Source organism: Gopherus flavomarginatus, chromosome 3 (genome assembly GCF_025201925.1).
Source record: "Gopherus flavomarginatus isolate rGopFla2 chromosome 3, rGopFla2.mat.asm, whole genome shotgun sequence".
Taxonomy (NCBI): Eukaryota; Metazoa; Chordata; order Testudines; family Testudinidae; genus Gopherus; species Gopherus flavomarginatus.
In genome coordinates this window covers 97,386,273-97,409,173 of record NC_066619.1, presented here as the reverse complement: position 1 = coordinate 97,409,173, position 22,901 = coordinate 97,386,273, and the positions used below count along the sequence as shown (strand labels likewise).

At 40.7% G+C, this 22,901-nt stretch overlaps 1 protein-coding gene across 10 annotated transcripts in view; it reads left to right on the top strand.

Annotated features, from left to right (window-relative positions):
• TRPM3 (transient receptor potential cation channel subfamily M member 3) overlaps positions 1–22,901 on the top strand; it is a 611,492-nt gene that overhangs the window by 523,061 nt on the left and 65,530 nt on the right. For all 10 annotated transcript variants that reach the window (XM_050944114.1, XM_050944107.1, XM_050944110.1 and 7 more), the window contains exons 9-11: positions 9,205–9,277; positions 19,334–19,434; positions 20,735–20,869. In XM_050944114.1, coding sequence (XP_050800071.1) covers positions 9,205–9,277; positions 19,334–19,434; positions 20,735–20,869 — 309 coding nt within the window. The remainder of the gene's footprint in view (positions 1–9,204; positions 9,278–19,333; positions 19,435–20,734; positions 20,870–22,901) is intronic.

Below are 22,901 nucleotides of genomic sequence, written 5' to 3'. Positions count from 1 at the left end.
GCTGGTAAAATGCTCTGAGATCCTTGCATGGAAGGTGCTATACAAGTGCAAAGGATTGCTGTAGGTGTTGTTTTCACCACCATCTGTTTGTCCATATGTGCTAGTCAAAAGGCTGGTAGCATTGAAGGGGTTAAAATGAGAAATACAAAGTTTGGTGATCTAAATTTGGATACAGATGTGTTCGGTTGAAGTGCTTGATGGCAGAAGTATAAGTTCCAGAAACAGAGATGTAGTTGTAGGAGTGTTTCTCACACACCCAGTCATAGAGTTGTTGACATATCTGTAACTGTATTGATCCACAGACAAAATCCTTCAATTACAGAGCAGAACAAAGCAAACATTCACATTTTTGTATATTTCAGAATTTTGACTAGATCTGTATGTGTTGTGCTTTGAAGAACCATTGCCCTACATACATGAATTAGGACTTTTTTGTCATTGTTTGTGCTTCTGCTTTTCTCCACATCATCGGTCTGATGACACACAAAAACTTTCAGATCAAGGAAGAATATGCACAGAGTTCTCATGCTATCAGGTAGAGGGAGAAATTGTAAATTCAGAACTTTTACAATTAATGTTCTAACATACTCCCCTTGCTCCTCAGCCCCTTGTCCACCCCTCCTCTTTTGACTTCCAAACCTGGATCATTTCACTCACCAAAAATGGCCACTGACTTGATCTGATTTTCTCTAAACACTTTGCTCTTTCCATTGCTGAATTCTCCTAATCTGACCACCATCTTGTCTTCTCCAGCATCACCCACTCAGCATGTTAATCTGAGCTGTACCTCTGTCCCAGACAGTTTTTTACCCTAGTTGCATAGGATTATTAATTGCCACAATTCTTTGTATACAGCTGACCACCTTAAATGGCTTGCTTAATTAACTGATTCTGCTCTAAGTGTCAGGGGAATAATAAGGCAGAATTAGCTGAATTATAAATGCTAAGACGTATTGGAGTGATTTGACTATTCTGTACAACCTGTTCTAGCATGAGAAACACAAGAGTTTCAGAACATATTAATAATCCTGCCTGCTCCACTGCTAACAATGCTGACTTTTCTTTCAGATGTATGTAACAATACGACAATGACATACAGTTCATGTGTTGACGAGAGGTGAGAGAAGGCACTGGCAATATATTCAAAGGCAGAGGGAACAGGAACATCATTTTAAATTAACGTTGTGCTCACTGCACATTTCCCCCCTCCCCAATAGCCATACTAAAACGATGGTGGAAAAATATGACCTCTGTCCAAAAGGATGAATAACCTGCCGTGCCTTAATATGTGGTATATGATTACAGCCTATAGAAGGAGTACTACTGGCTGCTCGCCTGTGCTTGTCACTGCTCCTGCAGTGTAGCCTGTATCCTCAGCTGTCCCTAGGTCTGATAGCAGGCACAATAAATCCGAGACGTAACAAATAAATTTGTTCCTGTGCTTCTGGGCTCTCCAGAGACACAGAGTAAAATGCTTTTCTGTGTGCTGCTCAGATGTTATCATTTCCTCTCTTTTCAAATTGACACCAGCTAGAAATCTGAGTTGATTTCAATCCTTCCCTCTCCTCATCGGGTAGCTGTGATTTACCACATAGCGAAAAAAAGAGTTAAAATAGATATTGTAAAAATTGGGCTGCACTGCCACGCTGGGGACACCCATTCATTCCCACGCTCCTCTTGCCAGCAGGTGCTGCAGGCATAGTGGAAGTATGCACTCAGGTGCTGGCGGGGAGGCAACACTTTGCTTTGTTCTTTAGCCACTCCTAGGGTTGCTAGCAGCCCAGGTTGTCCTAGGATCATCCTTCTTTTGAGGTAGCAGTCCCAGGAAATCTGTAAGGGTGCTCGGTAAACACTGCCAGCTGTCCAGTTGTATGGTCTCAGGATCATCCCAGGTGTCCCATTTGTGTGTTTTGTATCTCAGAGGCGGCAATCCTAGCCACTCCATGACAGATGTATGGAATAGTTACAACAGGTTCCAGAAGTCCCGAAGGAGGGTCACTGTGATGTGGTTAGGGAAGGGATTAAATGAGTCGGTGGCCCAAAGCACCTTTGTTTCTTAACATTTACTAACAACAAATCTAGTCTCAGTCCATGCTCCTGAGATGCAGAAGTTGGAATAGGGCTGTGGCTACTACACCTAAGTACTGCTGCTTCTGCTCCCTCTAGAGGTGAAATACACTCCACCCACATCAACTGTGAACTTTCATGTTCTGGCGGTATATGGAGCAGCTGGGGAAGGGGAGATTAGGCTGGAATAGTGGCTGCGCTCCCTCTGTGCCAATTGTACAAGGTACTGGGGCTAGTGGACCCACATAAACATGACTCTGTAGTGCATGCCCTTGCCTTTCCCCACTATGAGCTTCTGCTCTATGCTATACAGAGTCTGTCCAGACACTTTTATGCAGCTGTTAATGCGTCTCCTGCAGCTGTTTGCAGCACATGATATTCAAGCACTGTTATTTAATTTTTAATCTAAATTATTAATCGGGATGCATCTACTATGTGGTTAACCAATTGTAGTTGGTAAAATAATAGTCATTTGGCTGTGAGAATAATATTTTTATAAATATTTCCCCCATCATACTGTTTAAATATGAATATATAGCACTATAGTAAATGAAACAATGAATTCACACTACTGTGGCTCTTTTGGGTAATGCTGATTGCTAATTTAGCTCCTGAACCACTGAGTTCAGAGTACCATAGCCCTAAGGTATAGCATATCTTAAGAAAGGATGTGCATATATTGAGCATAAAAATGTTTGCATCAAAAACATGAGAAATTTTTCTGTATGTATCTGCAAGTTTTCCTTGAGAAAATACCCACTTTGTTGACATTTCACATAAAGTAAAATTGTGTGAACGAAACATTCCCTCCCTACAACATACATTTGTTGTGTATGTATGTATATATATGTAACAAAAATTATCAGTTTGGATTGATTTTTGTTATGTAATTTGCCAGTATTCTATAGAAAAAATCCAAAATATTCCAGCAACACTGTTGTAAACTGAAATGTTTTAGACACTTAACGCAAATTTTCAAAACCATACTATGCAACTCTGGTCTGTGTGCCTTGCACACAGGCACTGCAAAACAGCAAGTATGCGTTGTACACACACACACACAATCTGGGAAATGCTGTATATTTAACTCCTGATGTAGCATACATTCTTCTGGGGATGTAAATCATTTTTGAATGTTCACTGTTTGCTAAGATGCCCTCAGCTAAAACAAAACAACCTACTGTATTTTGCAGAATTGCAATGCAGAACCACAGTGAAAGCTGCTGAGCAGTGAGGGACATCATATTAGATAAAACCTACCATGATGAGGCAGAACCACACAGAGAAGGGGAAGAAAAAGGGAATCAGTCAAGGAAGAAAGGGGTTTTCACTAGGGAGAAAAGAGTGCTGATTTTAAATGATTGCTTTGGCAAAAAATTCTGGAGTCAGGGCAGTTTTTTCTTAATTGCTTTCTATCCTGCCCCTTCCTCTCTGTCCCCTTTTAATTGGTTTCTACCTGCCTTGCCTGAAAATGAGTTTACTACCCTGCTGGACTGTAATCACAGCTGGCAAGTATCGCAGTGTGCTATGATCATTGTGCTTGCAGTGACAGTCTGGTTTGGCTCAGTGACATCCCAGCACTTTTTCCTCAGAAGGATTAGAACACAGCTAGCTGTCTCTAGAGGTTAATCCTGGTCACATTAACGTGTATTCAGTAAAATCCACACTAGGGGAGAAAGGGACCTTCACAGAACTTTTCTTTTCCTAATATTTTTAGGGGTGAATCCTGGTCCATGTACATGGCAGGTTTTGTGGGAGCAAAGAGTGGAGAATCCTGTCTAGCACTGCATTTATTCTCTGGCTGCTATTGTGTGTCCTTCCCCGGCAAGCTCATATAGGCATTTGGCAAGTGGATCCACACTATATGACTTCCCATTGTCTGCCCCTTCTCCTGCCCCATGGCAGTGTGAAAGGAGCCCTGCAGAACTGTGTTCCGTGCTGCACATGGGACCTTTTCCTCACCCAAAGAACGTTACTGTTGATCCTACACAATGAGAGGGACTCTGCTTTCATAGAGATTGGATATTTATTCCTTCACTAAAGTCAAATATACATCATCTGGACTTAAAATACATGTTTTGCTCTTTACATAGAGAAAAACAACAAGGATGCAGCAACGGGACTATGCATAGAGCTAGACTCAGCAATCATCCAGGTGCACATTACTGCTGCTTTTGCAGCATGTTAGTGCCACCCATTGTTGGAAATGGGGAGGCTTTTTGCTCCTGTTTCCAGATGTCAGATAGGATTTGGTCCAGAAACTCTAACTGCATTATTGGCCAACCCTCCTCTTAAGACATTTTTCTCAAATGGGCTATTTGCTTTTGTGAAGACAAGAAAAAATTATTTAAAAAGAGAAAACAAACCCTCCCTCGCTTAACAAAGGCTTGTGCTGTGATTGTAACTTGCACTTATTCTCTAGCAGACCTCGTGCCTCAACCTAGTGCCTGGAAGAGTCATAGCATGTCAATAAACAGTATCAGCATTTCCAGAAGATGGAAGCAGCAGCAGCATCAACAACAAAAGACAGCAACAATCATTTTTTCTTTAAAAGAACTCAGGTTAACAGAGATTCAAACAGCCAGCTGCAAATGAAAATAATGTGGCTCAATCTAGACGAAAAACGAAGATTATTTTTTTTCTCTTTCTACCAGAAAAAGAACATGATTTTTCAGGGCCAAAAGAAACAATTGATTAGATAAAACAGAAGTTTTCTCTCTAATAACGTTTCAACCATGCTTCGGAGAATGGAAAACTGTTTAAAGATGAGGATCAAGCCAGGTCAGCATAATGTGAAATCCTGAGTCTAGACTAGTAATTCGCTTTTTCCAGTTAGCAGATGAATGGCAATACCAGTCTGTACAACATTGTACATCTTTCCCTTCTTTCTTCTTAAGAAATTAAAAATAATACAGTCTTAAGTACAGGCACCCAGTACTTTTTTGAAATATAATTTTATATTTATTGTGTTTAGCTCTGTAAGTAAATGCTTTAGAATGTATGTTTCCTGTTTTTAGGGATGTTCAACTGTTCTCTCTTCATTCTTGTAGGACAGAAATCAAAGCTATTTGCTTTCTGTAGTTCTATGGTAGGCTTTAAAAAAGAAAAGGCAAAGGGTAAAATCATCATAAGCCTAAGACTCATTGAAAGAGAATGATACTAAGACTTCTAAATCACTTTAAGCACTTTTGATAATTTTACCCTAAAACATTTCTGAGGAACTGGTAAACATTTTGAAATGTACAGGGGAATTCCCCGACTACCTAAGAGTTTTGGTCAGCACCAGGAAATTTGTCAGATGGTAACTCTTCACAGGTTAAATTGACAGGTCTCCATTAGACTGGTCATGCAAAACAGGCAAAAGCCACAGCAGTATCATGGGAAAGTGTGTGCTCTTCAAATGACCTTTAAGTGCGGTTGTTCTTTAATAACATTTGACAGGTCTTTTAAAGAACACTCCACCACTTTTGTCCCCAGTATTTGTCAGCCAATATACCAGTGGAGGAAGAAAAGAAAGACCTTTCCTGCAAACAGTTTACAAATGATGTGCAAAAATGATAACCTTAATAAATGAATCAAAAAAAGGAAGTTTATTTTCATTTATACCAGGGGTTCCATTTCTTGAAATGTCCAGCAGAGCAGAGGCAAAATCACAGAACAGTTTAAAAAAAAACAAATTATCCACACTATAATCTGGAGGATTATTTCCATAGTGCTAAATGTGTGCTAGACAAATGAGAAATCAAGCTTCCTGCCCCAAAGAGCTTAAAATATGAGGGTTTCACCTGAGTGTGGCTGCCACTGGAGGGTGTACTCCACAGAAGAGATAATACAGGCATAGCTGGATTCACTTTTCTGCTTCACCACTATTAGTGTGAGGATGAGGAATGATGTGTCTCTCTCAGCTCCCTTAGTCTATCCAGTATCCTCTCTGCACATAACATGACCTCATGGAATTACTTCCCTAGTGTCCACAGAAAAGGGAAATGGTACAGCATAGGCAGCTGACCCTCCTCCATTCTGCATGAGAAAGAGGAGATCCAGGCCAACACAATCAGATACAGTCTCATGGTTCTCAATTAGAAGGTAAATAATTTAAATATATATAATACACAATAGACTGTTCCATGCAACAGGTATGATTTAGGGGCCTAGGCAATTAACTTATCAACATAAAATAGAATAACAATATATTGCATGATGTAACCAAATGATGATTACTAATATATAAAGAATGTGAACCCCAAGGAGGCAGTGGCTCTCTTTAAAGTGGTCCATAAGGTGAAATAACTAGAGTAATGGAATAAAATTTTAGAAAAGAAGAATGTAGGTCAACATTAAAGAACAGTGTCTCTTGTAGGCCTATCACTTAAGTACTCATTTTAGAGTTGCAGTAGCAACCCGATAGTTCAGTTTGTGACTTGCATTCCCTTAAATAAAACAGCATTTGATCACTCCCAAAAAGGTTTAGCTATCTTTACACACCTCAGTGCATGGATGTACAGTTCTTTATCTTAATGGGAGAGTCATGTATGCATATCCAGTGAGGGAAATACTGTGATTACCATTAGAAAAACCATGTTTGCTTCACTGACATTTACCTTTATCATCTGTACTTAGAGTGAGTTACTCTGCAAATGTCAGTGCAAATTTAACTACCCCAAGTGGTCAATGAGCTGTTTTAATAACATCCAGATACTGCTTTTCAGTATACTGAGAAGATTTACCCCACTAGGCTAGCTGGAAATAGTCAGTAGCAATCAGGAGACAGACATTAATGATATTTTAAACTAATATTCTATTCATCGGTGAGGATTTTGGGAGCAAAAAGATATGGGCCAAATCCTGAGATTCTTTCTAACTCCTTTCTTAACCAAAACCCACATCCTAGTCAATGCCCTGTTTCAGAAAGATGCTTGACAAGAGTAACTCAGATTTATTTCAGTGTGTGTTATGGGGGCTTTGCATCTCTCAGGCTCAGTGAGACTTCAGGATTTGGCCCAACATGGGAATTGAGGGACACCTAAACAATCCATAGCCTTGCAGAGCATATGTAAAAATCCCTAATTTATGACCCTCTCTTCACAGCCACTCTAAACAAATATAAACCTGGAAACAGTGCAGTTCGTCTTTGGCCCCTCATCCTTTATCTCTGAGAAGGTGAAAACAGCCCTTAGTTATGGGTATTAGTGCAACTCCTGATTCCCACCCAGGCATGCCTCCCTTACCTCTCGCCTCCCTGTCTCTCCCAGATATTATTTTGTGTGGCTTTGTTATCCTTTTTGTTGTATCTCAGAGAGAGCTGATGTATTCCAAATAAAAGCAGACAGGAACATGCAGCCCTGTTCTTTAATTAAATAGCATATGAATTACAGCAGCCCAACAGAAATCACACTGCAGCAGGGTACAAAAATCATCTGTGCTACTGACAGTTTTTCACATATTGCTGAGCTGTTGTTGAATATAGATGTATAAAATACTCCTCCAAACCAATAATTATTATTTTCCCTCAAACCTATAATTATTACCTCAGGAAAAATTAAATCTGAATCCACCTGGTTTGACAACGACAAACTGCTGGCACTGGCTAAAAAAGTCTAGGGTCTGTAATGAGGACTCTGCACATACCAGCCCACATTTCTGTCAGAGTCAAAACTATTTAAACATTATCCTTTGGCCATGTTAGAACACATGCTCAGTTAGCAAGGACAGAGCTGAATTTAAACACTTCTTAAGACACCCATCAAAGGACATAATTGGCAAACATAGCTTGAGGAATAACACAGGTGAGACGCATAGACAGAACTGCTTGAGGAAGCTTTCACGATGTTTGCCCACAATATAGCCCTATTTTAACCCTTTCTTTATGTGAGAGCAATAGTCACCTACTAGAATTAAGAGACAAATTTACTTCACAAGCTTTCACATCGTAGTCACTAAACCTAGAGCTACACAGATGCATGAGATTTCAGGGTCAATTATCGCAGATATCGAGAGCCCACAGTTAAATTCTGACTATTTCTTTGGGACACTAAACAGGAGGTGAGTTGTCAGTGAGCTCTAACAGGGAGACAAGGTGACTCTGAGGCTATGTCTACACTACACAGCTTTTAGCGACATGGCTGTGTCACTGCAGCTGTGCTGCCAAAAGGCATGCAGTGTAGCCCGAGTTTGTTGGCTCTCCTGCCAAAACTTCCACCCCCAACGAGCGGCATTTGCATTCACGGCAAAATTTTTGTCTTTTTGGGGGGGTTAACACCTCTGAAAAACAAAAGTTTTGTCATTCAATTGCCAGTGTAGGTAGGGTAGAAAGGGAGAGGTTAGTTTGGCTCACTGAAGCAACACAATATGGTACCCTTGAAGGGAACTGAGTGATGACAAGTGAACAGCTTTTTGGAGGAAGTACTCAATATTGCTACAGGGAATTGGAAAAAGTTGACATAAAACTGATGCTATGACATCTAATGTGTTAGTAGATAAATGCACACAAGCTGGAGTGCTTGTTGCTGCTCTTATCACAAGTGGGGGGGTGAAGGGTGGTGGGGAGCGAGAGTTTTACTCTTCATGCAAGGAGAGAGCAAGAGAGTTTGCATTTGTCAATGTTTAACCCAAGTCTTAACTAGGGCTTAATTGGTTTGAAAGAATGTGTAATCTGGATTATATGTAACTAATTTGCTGCAGTCTGAAATCATGGTGCTAAGTAGGGTTGTGGTTTGAATGGTAAACATCAAGGATCATTCTCCATCAATTCTATCCTCTGCTTATAAGCCTACTGCACCAAATTCATCCCTGATTAACTCCAGTGCAGTAATAATTTTGACCCATTAAATCTAATTTTAATTTAACAGAAGGATATAATTTCCTCTATAATTTTGGCCCTGTAGCTCTCGCTCAAAAGATTCTGGCTAGGTTATGTTGTATGGTCATTAATGCCATTTACTGTGGTGAATTATATGGCACAGAAATCCTGTTCGTGTTAATGCCATCTAATATACTTATTGCTCTATGACTATGGCTAGATAATCACTTTGCAGCCATTGTGGCCTTTTGAGATCAAATGTTGCTGCACTGATTTAATTTCTATGTGAGCAAAAACTGAACAAGTTTATGACAGTGGCATTGTCTTCTAAATTGCAGATTACAGTATTTCGCATGGGATCGGAAGGACACCAGGACATTGATTTAGCTATCCTGACAGCTTTACTAAAAGGTAATAGAGTTTCATTGACAGTGAGTCCATAAAAAATCCAAATGGTTTAACTCTATCTCTGATGTACTACAACTCTGCATTTACTGACAGTGTATAAAGTATCTAAATGGTAAATTGTAGGAGGAAACAATAAGTACTTGATGCTTCAACTACTTCTCAGACTGCACAATCCATTGCGTGCATTAACATGTAAAAACATCCTGTTTCTTCTCCTTGAATCCTTAATCTTAACCAACAGTACTGTGTCAGAAGAAACATCAGTGTGCAAGGAAACAGAGACCGAAAGAAATGCAGAGAGACTATTTAATGTCACTACAATGCAGGCATCTCCACGCTCTGTAAAACATACTTGATAATTTGTCTCAATTTAAAATGGTCTGTTGTAAATTAGTGTTTGTAATACATTCTTAAACAATTGCTGATTGGGTCTACTTTTTTTTTGGCCAAACAATTTTAACAAAAAGGAATGTGGTGCATTGTTATACAATTATAGGTGAGATGTACTGTATGGTTGTGTGTGCTTACTTTATTATATTATGATGAATCACCAAGTAATTCATCAAATGACATAGTCTGTCTATCAAAAGTTGTCAAAAATACAGTCTGCAAGCAGCCATTTGTCTTTTGTGTTAGTTATTCATGTATGCTGGGGAACCAGCAGAATGATGGACTGGATAACATGCTGTAATACAGTGGTGACCCTTAAAATCTTACCGGTTACCTTAGATAACGGTCAGTGTTATGGGTAGATAGCCATAGTATTTGCAGTATTCAGAGTCTTCCTTATAATTAAGGCTAAGATTTTGTCATGGTTATTTTTAGCAAAAGTCACAGACAGGTCACGAGCAATAAACAAATATTCATAGAAGCCGTGACCTGTCTGACCTTTGCTGCTGCAACTCCATGGTTTTTCCCACCACCATGGTGGCTGGGAGCTGCAGGGTTCTCTTCCCCTTTCCCCCGTTCCTCCCATGACACTGTTCCCGGTCGCTGGATCCCTGAGTAGGGCCCCCGAGGCAGCTGTCAACTGTCGCTGGAAACCTGCAGGGGGAACCCTGCCGGAACCTGCTGGCTGCCAGCTCCAGTCCTGCAGCCCCAGAGGCTGTAGCAGAAAATGTCATGGAGATCTCTGGATTCAGTGACCTCCATGACATAAACGTAGCCTTACTTACAATTAGAGAGGAGCACAAGTGGATACTACAAACAGCGATAACCTCATATGCTTATCTTAGGTAAAATTGGGAATATTTTAAGAAGAAACTCCTCTACATCTTTATCGCTAACATCAGTGATCTTTTGAAAGGAAATAAGATACAGCAGGGAGATACTGGGCTAGATTCTTAGTGGATTTACTTCCAACTGAGACAAGTGTGAGATCTGGGCTACTTATATAGGTAATGATCATATACTTGGAAAACTCCTCAATTTGCTCAGTCTGTCTGTAGCCCCATAATAATCTAAGTCTGTTCTTCTATTCTGTAAATTTAAAAGATTGCATTATGACAAATCAGCTTTTTATTCGCTTTTAAAATATTTTCACATTTTGATTTACTTTAGATCCAATCTTACAGACACTCATACAATTAGTCCTAACTCACGTGAGTCATTCTACTAATTTCAGGGTATGATGCATCAAAAAGGTACAGGTAGGTCGCTACTGAGCAAGATCTGCTTGCAAACACAAAACTAATTTAAACAAATTGGAATTCTGTGGCAAAATAGAACTACTTGCGTGATTAAGTGCTATTCACCTGAACTTGTGTTTGGAGGATCTAGCTCTCCATTTACAAATATCCCAGCTTTGTAAAAATAGGGAGTTCAAATAAGTATCTACAACTGTTGTCACTCAATTCTTTATCACAAACTGAAAAATGGAATAATATTTTTAAACATCAAGCAGTTCTTTTAAGAATAGTTCTGGAAATATTTATGGCATGAATGGGGACTGCCATATGTAAACAGCACACAGAGTGTTACCATGTTCCCCAGTACCAGCATTTCTGCCATCTCACTTGCTACAAACTTCAAATACACAACTCAACTTCTGAGTCCATTGTAAAGAGGGTCCGCGTTTCTCTCTCACACACCATCTGAGCTGTCATTTATATAGTATTAAAATTCAAGGAGCTTAATAAGAAATGAATGCTCATATGGTGTGCAGGATGGGGTGCATCTGTTATACTGCCCTAATGTGTTAAAGTATGCAGATAATAATGAGCCCTTCCCAGTGTTTTTCCGTTCCTACCAGAAATGGTTTGAAAAGCAGTAAAATTTGATAACATATTTTTTATGGTCTGATGTTTGCATGGAGTCCCAGCAATGTGTTCACCCTTAACAGATAATGAGGCCAGTTAAATCACCATGCTGGAATAAGAACCGGAAGGTTAGATGGTATTTTGGGAGTGCCATTCTGCTGCCTAGGAAAGAGTCCTACAATTGTCAGCAGGCTGGCCCCTATTTTCTGCATTTGGTGGCCTGTGCTGCCATGTGGGAGATTGGGTGTGACTAAATTCAGTGTGGGACTAACAAAGTGCAGCTTTAATTTGTTAATGGGAATTGTTCCTGCTTATTCCAGGGCTGAGTCTCCCAACCAGGTCTCTTGCCCTGCAGGCTGAAAGAATCTGGGCTTGTGGGGAAAGAAGCGCACTCAGCCCCACCAGGGAGATGAATGCCATATGATAAATAGCAGCTCCTTTGGTTGACAGACTGGCATATTGTGAGAATCAAAAGATGAAGAATAGTGACTGTGCCATAGGTTATAAAGAAGGAAGAAGTATGGGAAGATCCTCCTGGTTCTAACAGAGATGCAGATAGCACCTCCGCTCTCTCCCAGCCCCATGGCCGACCAAGTCTTCAGGTGCTTCAAGTTTGGCTTGACCTGAGTTTTGCTCTGCTTTTGATTTTTGATCATTGAGCATGATTATAAGGCACAGATGAGACAATATACAGTGCAAATATCCAGGCACACGTCTGATGGTCATTCATAATGGGATTTTACATTTTGCCTACCAAAAAACTTGGGGGTGGGGGAATCTCTAAATGATGATTCTTTTGTTTTGTCTCAGAGCCAAGCAAGGCATTTATATTTTACCCACCCCACTAACTTTCCACATGCCCAAGCAGAGAGTATCTTACCTATCCTGGCGTTTTAGATTTTTGTTTGGTTTTATAAACAAATGTTTCCTGCCAAACATGTGTAAGAAAAGTCTGCACAGAACAGTAAACTAGCAATATTCTGTTTAAATAATTTTACTATTTAAAGACCAAAGTATGAAGCATGTGCAAATATGTGACTTTAAAAATACTACTCTGGGTTTGGTGACTGCCAACCAAGGAAATGAGCAGACATTATCTTATTACAATGGTAGATGTTTATGTTTAAAAAAAATAGAAGCAACCAACCAAAGGCTTTTCTAATAACATTTCTGAATCTCTCCCTTTATTTGTAACACAGATGCCATTTGATCTGTGGTTAACATGAATATTTTGCTGCTACTCCATAGTAACAAGTGTAGTTAAAATTTCAAGGCATTATGGACATTTTCACACAGAATTAAGGAAAAGAAGTTGGTCCAAGAAACCAAAAATCATCCCTTGCTTAAATAAATAAAAATCGCAAACCCAGGAAATAAGTGATTTCAAAATGTTATTCTGATCTTAATGATTTTAACAGGATCCTTCCACTATACTCTGCCTAAAGTGTGAAAACTTGACATTTGCTATTAAGGCAATCCCAGAAACTGCAGTTCTTCATCCCTGTTTGTTAGTAGGACACAGATCGGCTCCTTAAATTTGACATTCTGCTTTTTTCCAAGTATTTTTGCCACGGTTTGAATCCCAACATGTATTCCCCAAAGACTTCAACCCCAGCAGTGCTCCTCCTACAATGTAATTCTCTGTGCAGCCAAAGATGATGATTTATAAGACAGGAAAGGGTCATTCTCTATTTAAAAAGTTATTTGCAGTACCAGCTCCTGCTGCAATACTAAGTTTGTGATCAAGAGATATACCCAGCAGTGGTCTGTCTGGTCCAGAATATCCTTTTTGCAAGAACCACCTATTCATATCTTCTCCTTCCTCGGTAAATGTAAAGGTGTTGCCTCTTCATCCATACTGGTATTATAAGACACTATTTTCATTGAAATGATCTTCTATGATCTCAGGAGGAGGTTGATCCTCTGAGGGTAATTTATTTACATCTCTTTCGATGCTTTGCTGATATCCATGATTTTGTAGAATGCTGAGGGCAGCGCTGATACTTCGCTCAAAAGTTTGAAGAGCTAAAAATTTCAGTTTGTACACCCCATCTTCAATCTTGTATGCCATTCAAAAGTTGCTTGATTTCTGATTATGAAAAGGATGAAAGAAGAGAAATTTTCTACATTCTACTTTCTATCACCTGTCTTCTTGTTAACATCAAGCTTCTTGATCATAAAGGAGAACAGGAAAATATAGGGAATGTGTATGACTTTTTTTAAATCAATGTGTTCTGCTGAGTGACATCTCTTCAAGTCTAAAATAATTTTCAGTTGTCTTTCTGTATGTTTGCATTCACAGTGAATGACAGTTCGGACTCATTTTTTGTAGATGGGCATGGTTTAATTAACTTGAATCGAGAAGTTTAAGGCAGTTATGCTAACCAGTTTGCTTCATTTTTTACTAATAAGCATATATGGACCCAAACTTTGAAGATTGGACTGAACTGTCCTGAAATTCAGGGGTGTTTGGATACCGGCTTTTAGCTCTGGCCCATCTTTACAGCTATATCAAGAAAGGAAAATTGGGATGGAGAGCAATTACTGGCTGATGTGTCACAATGTCATTGACAAGGATTTTGTAACCCTTGCCCACCACTCATTGGGTGCTATATAAATGGTAATTAAAATCCCACCAGCCACAATGAGGTGTTCATAGGGAATGGTAGGAAGATTTGGAGCAGAGCAGCATCAATTCTTGCCTATCGTGAGTCTTGCTACCAGCTCATTGCCTTGTAAGATGGGGTCAGATACATTTCCTTATAGTTCAGGAACAATCTTGCCTCAAACATTTCACATATTTAAAGCTTGTGCAGAGTCTGAGAGACTGTTTCCTTGTTTGTTCTAAAGAGCCACAAAAAACCTGCACTTTGCTTAATCATGTCTTCAGCATCACCTTGCTTTGAGGTGATCTTCAATAAGGCAGTGAATGGTATCCAAACCAGTCTTCAGGTTATATTGCCCAGGTGCTACAACAACACATTGTTCCAAGACTCACTTGAACATGTAGGAAGTAGATTTGCAGTTATATGATTTTGTGGTAATTTTCTTGCTACAGCTCATGCAGTCTACATTTGCTTACTTTTAACAACAGTGGCAATAGATTTTGTGCTGTTAGAGCTGCTTTTTCCAAGAAGAAAGTATGAGACAGGAAAGTTAAAGGCAACATACTGTGATTAGTACTACAAATGCCTGGTTTTTGTGGTGTATCAAAGGTCCTCGATTCATAATGCACTCTAAGGGAAAGGCTGAGTCCTGCAGGATCACAAGGCTTTTGCAATGCCTGAAGAATGTTGACAGCACTGTCTTGTTTCTGTCCAATGGACACCTAGGCTGCCCAAGTCCTTTCAGTGTCTGAATTGTTAATATTTCGGAAGAGGCACACTGTATGGTATATACTCATTATGACATGACTACCACATAATTCACTGATATGTTCACTGAACCATTTGCTAGGCTAATGCAAACCTGATGCCTGTGCACTCCTCCAGCTTGTGAATAAGTCATGATTCATGCTTACAGAGCATCCATCATGTAGCATCTGATTGTCCTGGAAGGCGCAGTGTGATGAGTCTGTCAGCCATGAATTCACTGCACATTTGACACAAAAGGACGTGGCATTAGCTCAGAACAGTATGTTTCAGAGACAGGCAGGAGTCTGTTAACTGCTCTCCTATTTATTAATATAATTGTTGTTGTCATTTTTTTTTGTTAATGGCCAGTAATGTTCTTTAGGCTGTGCAAGATACAAATGCAATAGGATACAGAGGAGTTAATGTAGATTATTTTTCTAATCTAACAACCTGCAGCTCTAATGAAATGATGGAACAGAGAGAATGTTGGACATGAAGTTGTGCTTAAAAGCATCAGGGAAGAAGTGAGTCTTTTGGATTCTCCTTCAGACATGGTTATCTGGACAATGCAATGTCTCAGGGGTACCCCCTCTAGATTCTGGACCATGAACATTAAAAAGAGAGAGAGAGAGATTATCCTAGAGAATCCATCACAGGTTTTACACTGAGCACTGTGCCTCTAGGAAATTCTAGCTAGTACAGGATACTGCAGTATGTCTCCTCAACAACACAGGCTACTACAAGCACATCAGACGAGTCCTCTGCTCTCTCTACTGACTTCTCATAGATCATCAAGTTAAGTTCAGGGTACTCAATGGCCTGAGCCCAAGATATCTAAAAGATCACCTAAAACTCCAGGATGAGGACTGTGGTTTACAACTCTACTCCCTGGGCACAATGGAATTTTCTACCATGAAGGTAAAGATCATCTGTGCTGAAGACAGTGATTTCCAAGGGGCCAGTCGAAGACGGAATTAACTCCCATGGATATTAACGACCCTCACAGACCTCACCACCTTCCACTTCTTCCCCTTTTCTAGTATAAACCTACAGCAGTGTGTACATTAAAAAACAAAAACCCTTCCAAAACAAAACATCACACTGTAAAGATAATTTTCCTTGTGATCAGAGGATGAGAGGGAGAATGAACCACATGTGACAGATGTTAGTTATGTGTCACTACTGGAAGGCACTTAGACTACAATGATAAGAACCTGAATAGAACAGAAAAGTGTCCGCTGCAATAAGAGTTTGGGAACAGGCCTGCTGACAAAGGTGGTGGGGGCAAAGGGGGCAATTGCCCAGGGGCCCAGGTGATTTAAAAGGGCCTGTCCCCTGACTGCTTCCCCAACCTCTGCCCCATTCAACCACCCCCTGTTCTCTGTCCCTTGACTGCCCCCTGGGACTCCCTGCCCCTTATCCAACTCCCCACTCCCTGCACCCCGCAACCTCTGCCCCATCCAGCCCCTCCCTGCCCCCTCACTATGCCACTCAGAGCAGCAGAAGCTTGCAGCCCCACCACCCAGCCATAGCCAGCCACGCTGCCTGCGCTGCCCAGCAGGAGTGGCAGGCCAGAGCACTGGTGGCGTGGCACGCTGAGGCTGCGGGGGAGGGGGAACAGCTGGGGAGGGGCCGGGGGCTAGCCTCCGCAGCTGGGAGCTCAGGGGCTGGGCAGGATGGTCCCGCGGGCCAGATGTTTGCCCACCTCTGCTCTAGCCCCAGGCTATACTACTTCAGTTGACCTCAGCAGAACTGGAGCATCCTTGCTTCAGATCAGAGGGAAGAGTTGGCTGTGTTCTCCATGAAGGCTCTGTGATTCTGGAATTCATCCCTCTATCTGATCCACCAGACCCCAGATCTGTTATTTCTCAGAGTGACCCTGCAAGCCTCATCTTTCCTCCCAGCATTTGTGGAGGAGGTCCGCTGAGGGCTTGACAGGGTCTGTTATTTACATGGACATATTATTAGAATGGAAGACCAATGAAGTTCAATCATGTACCACGGAATGCCACAACATGGCCAACAAGCACATGGGAGCCAGAAATATGGGTGGTGTCAGAAGATTGCCAGTGATGGACATAATTGAATATCAAGCCAGACCACCCTAAGGACCTTGCCAAAGATTAATCTGAGTGGTGCTTGATCTGCAAGGAAGCAATCTCCCTTTGGGATTTGCCATGATGATTGGTTTGGGGGAAGAGAGGGATTTTTATCTGGCAATATGTATTGAATTTACATCTTTACACATCATGGCACACAGGGCCTCATCCTGCCTCAACGTAGTCAGTGACAGTTTTGCCACTAGTTTTGATGGAAGTAGGATCAGGCCAAGAGAGCCTGAGATTGGAGTGGTTTTTTTTTCTGTTTACTTAAATAAAAGTATAGGGACCTTCTTTTGCCCTTCCCAGGTATAAATACACTGGATAATATTCTGCTCTTGTTTTTACATATGTAGCAACAAGGGGGTCAACTTCAGTGTGGGTCCATCTGCATGAATGAGAGAAGACTCCGAGTGAGCACCTATGTCTGTCTTATTTATGGGAGTAGTAGTATTGTTTCTTAATTATAATTTCAGTGATTTACTCTGTTGAAGTTCTCATTTTCTTTCCCCTTTTTTTCTTGTTTGCATTGTTTACCTTTATGTTCTGGCTCTTTTCCTTAGTGATATGAAACCATCCTGTGTGACACATAATCACAACTCTTTAATGTAACCCTTTAAGAAAAATAATTGCTTTAGACAAAAAAATATTTGACACAGTCTTGCTACAAGGGGGAGACTGAAAAGTTAAGAATTAAGAAATTAAATTGTAGTGTAATCCCTCTTTGGGTGGACTTATGTCCAAAATACTACATAGTACTGTTCTTCTGATTTCAGAGGGCTGCTTTCTTCTAGAGAGGTGCATGATTTTGTATGGTAACTAAATGGGAGCAGAACTATTTTCAGGTACTTTAAAGCCATTAGCTGTGCCCAGACAGTGGGGACTAGTTTTTGGTATAATGAGTATAAAATCAGAACAGAAGTTAGGCCTTGTCTACACTAAAGGGAAAAGTCGATGTAAGCTACACAATTTGAGTTACGTGAATAGCGTAACTCAAATCAATGTAGCTTAGATCTACTTACTGCGGGGTCCACACTACAAGATGTCGACAGAAGACACTCCCACCTTGACTCCTCTTACTCTTGATCGGGTGGAGTACAGGAGCGCAATCAGCAATCAATTTAGCAGGTCTTCACTAGACCCACTAAATTGACTGCTGATGCATCGATCGCCACAGCGTTGATCTGCTGGTAAGTGTAGACAAGCCCTCAAAGTGTTAGACCAACTAAAAACAAGCCTTAATACAAGAGTTTACTTCTGCTCCCTACCAGCAAAATCAAAAGGCTCTTATTTATTTTGCTGATCAGTCCATTAATTCTAATTCTTATTGTGAATACTGAAGTTCAGATGTTGTTTTTGGTTACAAATCAGCTCAATAACCCTGAAGTCCTTAGCAGAACATTTAAAAAAAAACAAAAAACAGCAGATCAGGAGTGTCCCACAAAATCAGTTAAAACTGAAGTAAAGAACTCTGCCTTTCCAAAAACAACAAGCGTCTCATAAGCCTGAGCTGCATACTCTCTTACTTAAAGAAAGTAATATTACATTTCATTATCAGCTATATGTCATGCTTGCTCGTATGAATTTCTCTGCTGTGGGACTTGCTGTTTATCCATGCTGGTAAAAAGGTATAATGCAAGCATTTTCTTTGTGGGTAATGCAAATCCTTATTATAATCCAAACCCTCAGGTATCCGATACTAATATGCATAGAAAGTGGAGGCTTCCTAATATGTAATCAGTCAAGGCAGGTACGAGACTGACATGTTTGTAGATTGGGCACATGCATCTGCGTATATGATCTTGCAGTTGGAGCAGGAGACAGTCAGGACAACTGGGTTCTATTTCTGGTCTCTATTTGAGTGGATATTATACTTGTAAAAGCAGCAAAGAATCCTGTGGCACCTTATAAACTAACGTTTTGGAGCATGAGCTTTCGTGGGTGAATACCCACTTCACCGGAAGTGGGTATTCACCCACGAAAGCTCATGCTCCAAAACATCTGTTAGTCTATAAGGTGCCACAGGATTCTTTGCTGCTTTTACAGATCCAGACTAACACAGCTACCCCACTGATATTATACTTGTATTTCACAAGGGTGCTGAGGCATAATTTATTAATGTTTGCATAGGTGAAAAGTTCTATATAAGTATTTTATTGCAGGAGCGCAGGGGAAGGGTTATGTCTGATGATATAGGGCCCAGTTCTGAAGTTCTTACTCAGGAAGAATTGCCATTGACTTCAGTGGGAGTTTTGACTAAGTGAAGAGACTTCATATTCTAGTGCTGGGCCATTGACTGGGTCTAAAGTATGCCTTTTTTTTTTTTTCTCCCTGTCTGTTTCTATATAGGAGCTAATGCATCTGCTCCAGACCAACTGAGCCTAGCTTTGGCCTGGAACAGAGTAGACATCGCTCGCAGTCAGATCTTTATTTATGGGCAACAATGGCCGGTACAGTATATACCATCTTCTACAGAAATGTTTAAAATCTGACAATAAGTGAATGCATTAAAGAAAAAACAGACTAATACGGGGTTTACAACATACTGCGAAATGTTCAAGTCCAACTCAAGTTTCCCTGGTCAGAGCTACTGAAGACAGGATAGATCATAAAAGTTCCCTGCTCTTCTTAAAGGAAATGAGGCCATTTAGTGATGCAGCTAGATCATTGTGTCCACTGCCACGCCTTCCATGAGATAAACAACAAAAACTAAGCTATATTAAAATTTGTTCTACAAACTGCCAGTGAGTGTCTGCTGCAAACCTTTTTGGTTGCAAAAAACAAACAAAAACATTAAAATATAGTTATGGGGAAAGTGAGATTTTTTTTAACTTTTCTAAACATCTATGTGACATATGCTATTACTTTTGATGATCTGTCATGATGCAGTAAATTTAAGTTAGATACCTATCAGGTGTCATCAGACACAAACTATCACAATGTGAGACCCTCAGAGCAATTGCATCCAAGAAAAATGCCTATGTTTAAATACATTTGTTGCATTTTTATTTTAAATGTATTCTCCAGTTCTTGCTACTCACAAAGATGGGATTTGCAAAGGAGCCTTGCTGGCCAGTTTTTCAGTTAACCTGAATATTTCTCTTGCATTCTCTGTTGGAAATAAGCATGCAAAACACATGCAGCCGCTACTGATGTCTTTGCCACTGTGATTTTGTGATGGAGAATCTGTGTAAAATTTATTGTGTACATTCAGTTCACAAGCTAAAAGCTGTAGGCACGAGGTACCTCCCAGAAGAGAAGAAAGCCAGGACTGTGTGTATAATGGATGTGATTATCCGTTGCAATTGGCCCTTGTTGGAAATGCTGTTTAAAAATATATTTCTGCTTCCCTGGTTTCAAACCCTTCTTGGCTGCTTGTGTGACAATATTCACTTAGTAGGAATGAGCACAAAGTGCAAAATCAAAAGAAACAAAATGTTTGTCAAGAGAGCGAAACTAATAATGAAAGGCTGACGAGGACAGTGACTTGGTCACCTGCTACCTAAGAACTGAACCTTTCAGTTCTTAGGTCCTGATCCAAATTTATCAGAGTGTATTGATCTTAGCGTACTGATACTTTGAAACAGGGAAACCAAAATAGATTTAAAAATGTGATGATCCCCTTCTAAGCTTAACAGGCTAAGGGAATTCTGTCAAAACACCAAACCCTCCCCATGCTAGAGTGACAGTAGCATCTAGAGACTTTCCTCTAAACGCAGGAACAATCTCAGTGAATCCTTTCCCTTGCAGGTGGGATCCCTTGAGCAGGCAATGCTAGATGCCCTGGTGTTGGACAGAGTGGATTTTGTGAAATTGCTTATTGAGAATGGAGTAAGCATGCATCGGTTTCTCACCCTCTCCCGACTAGAGGAACTGTACAATACGGTAAGGCCAAGCTAAGGCAAATTTTCTGTTTGTTCATGTGTGTGTTTCACCACCTGCCCATCCTAAAATGACACAACGGTGCACAGCACAGCCAACACCTTCTCCACAAATGAGTTACTATTTTCTTACATCACAAGACAACATTGCTTTCTTGGGTTTGACTCTCTTATCATGAGAATTCACTATTGCTTCCTGCTTACTCCATCTAAATACACATCATGAAGTGTGGTTAAATAAAGGTCACTGAAGTTGCAGACAGAACTGGGTGTTTGCTGGGAGTTGTAGTTCAGTATGATAGACCTTGGGCTTAGACAGGCCATTGGCAGGGAAGTTGTGGGAAAGGTAGGACCTGAAGGACAGTGCCACATGACTCCAGATCCTAGAGAAGATTCATTGGTTTATTTAAAAAAAAACAAAAAAAAAACAAAACATTCTTTGAGTTTTTCAGTGTTGCCAACTCTTGTGATTTTATAGCCAGGTTATCAATATTTGGTGTTTTTCTTAAAGCTTCAAATTCTGAATAGGTTATTAACTGAGAATGAGAGGTTTCATTAGAAAAACAAAGTTTCTAGCCCTTATGATTGCAGAGAAAAGCTTTCAAATATGTACTCATAAATACTCCAACACCAGAAAGCTTATAAAAAGAACCCTACATATATTGTTTTGTAAATCTTGTGATTTTTAAGAAAAATCTCATGATGTGGGGGGCTGACTTATTATTTTTGAAAGCTTGGAGTTGGTAATACCATTATGCAAAATTTCACCATTTTTGCAATCCCAAAATTTTCCACAATTAATAGTTTTTACTTTTGCAAATTTTATTTCCAAAATGTCTTTCTCCAAAAAGCAAAAGTCCTTAAAGCAAATGTTTGAGTATTGCACTGCTCTAGTTGCTTACAGCACTTCCCACACCAATGCTCACCTCTGTCACCCTCCTCACAACAGCATGCCAAAAAAACTATTTGGGTGCTGTTGGGGAAAACTGCCAATTCACATCAGTGTCTGGTTCAGATGATTTCTATTTCAGTCCAACTGAAAGGAGTTGTGTCATGATACAAGGCTTTGTTCTGCCTATACATTTCAAATCCATGCCCTCACTGGGCATGTCTGCAGTCTGCACACTGGCACTCTGTCTCTGCTCCCACCTACAGCTCCTCTCTCAGCTCCCAGAACTGCAGCATCCTCTTTGCGACTCAGCCTTATGGCTAGGTCATCATCTGTTTCCCCCACCAGGGAAGGGTGTATCTGCCCAACAGTCCAGCCTCTTCCCCAGTGGTGAGTTGGGGGGACACAGGCCCGCCCATTACTCTGACCCAAAGCCAGGGACACTGTAAATAGCAGCCTCCTGCTTCTCCTCTGTAACCTCCAATCAATGCTGCTCTATTTCCCTGGGCCACTTCCCCATGGCCCCAGCACCTTCTTTGCCCTCACTTCAGGGCACTCTGCTGCTCAGTCCCAGCAGCAAGCCAGGAGCTCCCTCTCTCTCCCCCTGTCCCTGATAGCAGCTGTTTTGTCCAAGGAACTTACAGTTCTCTCAGCCCTCCAGGGATACAGTCCTTACTCCCTGGGCTCCCAGCAGCCACTAACACTCTTCTGTCATGCTGCTCTCTTTTATCTGAGCCTGTTGCACATGGATTGGTTGCTCCCTGCAGTTCCTCCGATTGGCTGTGCTTCATGCAGCCACTCTGGGCCACTCAGAGAACTCACGTCCATTGCTCCTTCTGGTGCAGGGCATGATTAACCCCTTGTATGTCTGTGTGGATTAGGTACCCCATCACAGGCTATCACATTATGGGCCTCAGGGACATATATTACTAATTTACTTGTGGTGGCCAGAAGTTAAGTGTCTCCAAAATATCAAACACTAAAAGATTTGACTCAACTCATACACATAATAGAAAAACAAGTATCTATGCTGCCCTAAAGCCAAAGGAACAGACCTGCTCTTTGATTGGCTTGTTCTTTGACTGTGTAACCTGGGACATGTCTATTAATTGAGAAGAGAGAGCCTGAGAATTTTCTGAAGGATGTT